Genomic DNA, 2,128 nt, shown 5'->3' with positions numbered 1-2,128 from the left:
AGAGAGAGGGTGGGGGTATATACCCATGTAATTGTGTGTTTTGTGTTTCTCTTTGGTCTCTGTGGTCTTTGTTTATTTGTTATTTTCTTTCCTGGTTTCGCTTCTCTTCTTTTTTTCTTCGTTTCTTTTGTTTCATAAACATTTAATAACATGTGCTTAATATATAGGAAAAAGGTAAATTAGTGCCTAGTATAATAAGGGCTGTTGAGACTGTTTGAGGTGTGTCTTGTAATTTGTATACAGTTCGTTTCACCCTCAGCAGTAGGAAAAGGGCGTGTGTGTGTGTGTGCGTGTTGAGATATAGGTTTTGTGGGTCTCAAGGCTTGTGGAAGAACTAGCAATTTACGATCCTACTTGTTAGTTGTTTTTTTTTTTTACTTGTAAAACGTAAATTATTGCAGTTGATATTGTGGTAGCTTGAGACCAATTCTTCTTAAGATATTAATTGGAAGAAGTTTATTGTCTAAAGGATATTGGAGAATATATACATATATATATTTATGTGATGTGTTCTTCATTTTTCTCGACTATTTATATGATACTTATTGGGGCGATGTTTGTGATTATGTACTCCGATGTCAATCGTTTACCATCAACCCCATATGTTTTGGCTCGTATTGCGTCCATGTTAAGTACAAATGGCGACTGTGAGATTTGTGGAGATGTCCTTCGCACATTAGATTCTTTTCAGTACGCATTGTCTACACCACTTCTTCGAGCAACGGAGGGTTATGATAAACCCCAGAGTGCATTTCTGCGTGCATGTGAGGAAAACCCGAGCAGTTTTGGTTGTGATACCGCATTGGATAGAAATAGAGCGGAGAAAATAAAAAGAGTCGCTGTGGTAATCTCGCGGGTGGAGCAGTACTTCGCATCGCAAGAACCCCGCGGAGCCGCATTACTTCATCGTCGATATGATGAATTTGTGGAATATCTTCTTGCAGAAAAAGAACAGGAGGAGTGTACAACATGTATTGCAGATGATGGACTATCACCACGATTAGTAACCAATCCACTTACAGAATCATTTCTTGGTAATATGTGGTTTCATTTTTTTCCTATAAATGAACGACATCAGGCATTTTGTTGGCAACATTGTGAAGGATCTCTTGCTATTGGAGATAGATTTCGTTTATGGTTACTACGCTTTTACGTCACTTATGCTGTGCGATTTCGATTAATGGCATTACAACGGGAGTATGGAACCATTGTATGTGTACTATTACAATTTACATTACTACTTGCAGTTTTACAAACATATGTTGGAGAAGAAAGAGCAACCACACCTGGATCTGGAGGAGGAGGAGGAGGAAAGAATAATAATAATAATAGTGGTGTTGGTAATAATAGTAATAGTGGTGGGAATGGTGGTGGTAGTTTAAATGCGGTGGGGAATGGCCACACGGAAGTAAGTGCGGCTGTTCCGGTCTCGGCAAGGGCAGGCGCACGCCGTAGTGTGTTGGCACGTGGTAAAGGGGGTGGTGGTAAAAGAGATTAAATGAAAAAGAAAGAAAGAAAGAAAGAGAGAGAGAGAAAGAGAGAGGAGAGAAAAAGGAAAAGAAAGGTAAAAAAAAGAAAAAGAAAAAGAGAGAAAGAGAAAAACAGGTGGTGTTTTATTTGAGGGTTTTGGTATTATGATTAATTTTGGTGTGTGTTTTTGTATATGTGTATATATGTATATATATATGTGTGTGTTATTTCTCTGATTATATATATATATATATATATATATATTGATTTTTCATTGTGTTGGTGTATATTGGAAAGTTGAGGGAGTTTTATTACGATTGTGTTGGCAAGCGTATGTAGCTTAGATTAATGACAATGAACTCTAGCAAGAAGAAACAATAGGGATCAACCTCTTTTATTATTATTGTTATTATTATTATTAAAGATAATAATAGTAATAATAATAATAGTTCTGGTGGAATTATTATTTCTCTAATGAAACAGAAAAAAAAAAGAACGTATCTATTTTTATATAAAGAAGAAAGAAAAAAAAAAAGGAATATAAAAGACCACCGACTGCGTGTATCTACATTCCCAGCATGTCTCGCCTTTTTTTTTTTAATTAATCTATCTATCTCTCTCTCTCTCTCGTTTATTACTATTATTATTATTATTATTA

General features: G+C 35.5%; 1 protein-coding gene across 1 annotated transcript; it reads left to right on the top strand.

The window, feature by feature from the left end:
• Window positions 1-535: 535 nt before the first annotated feature.
• Window positions 536-1,498, top strand: TM35_000063290 (uncharacterized protein; the record flags this gene model as incomplete). The annotated part of the gene is made up of 1 exon (XM_029023366.1): window positions 536-1,498. The coding sequence occupies one exon, from the start codon at window positions 536-538 to the stop codon at window positions 1,496-1,498; it is 963 nt and encodes a 320-aa protein (XP_028885390.1).
• Window positions 1,499-2,128: the final 630 nt, after the last annotated feature.

The sequence above is a fragment of the Trypanosoma theileri genome, assembly GCF_002087225.1.
Source record: "Trypanosoma theileri isolate Edinburgh chromosome Unknown TM35_Tth_6_V1, whole genome shotgun sequence".
In the NCBI taxonomy this organism is placed as follows: Eukaryota; Euglenozoa; class Kinetoplastea; order Trypanosomatida; family Trypanosomatidae; genus Trypanosoma; species Trypanosoma theileri.
The sequence above is the reverse complement of the archived record's forward strand: the minus strand, read 5'-3'. Positions and strand labels throughout refer to the sequence as shown.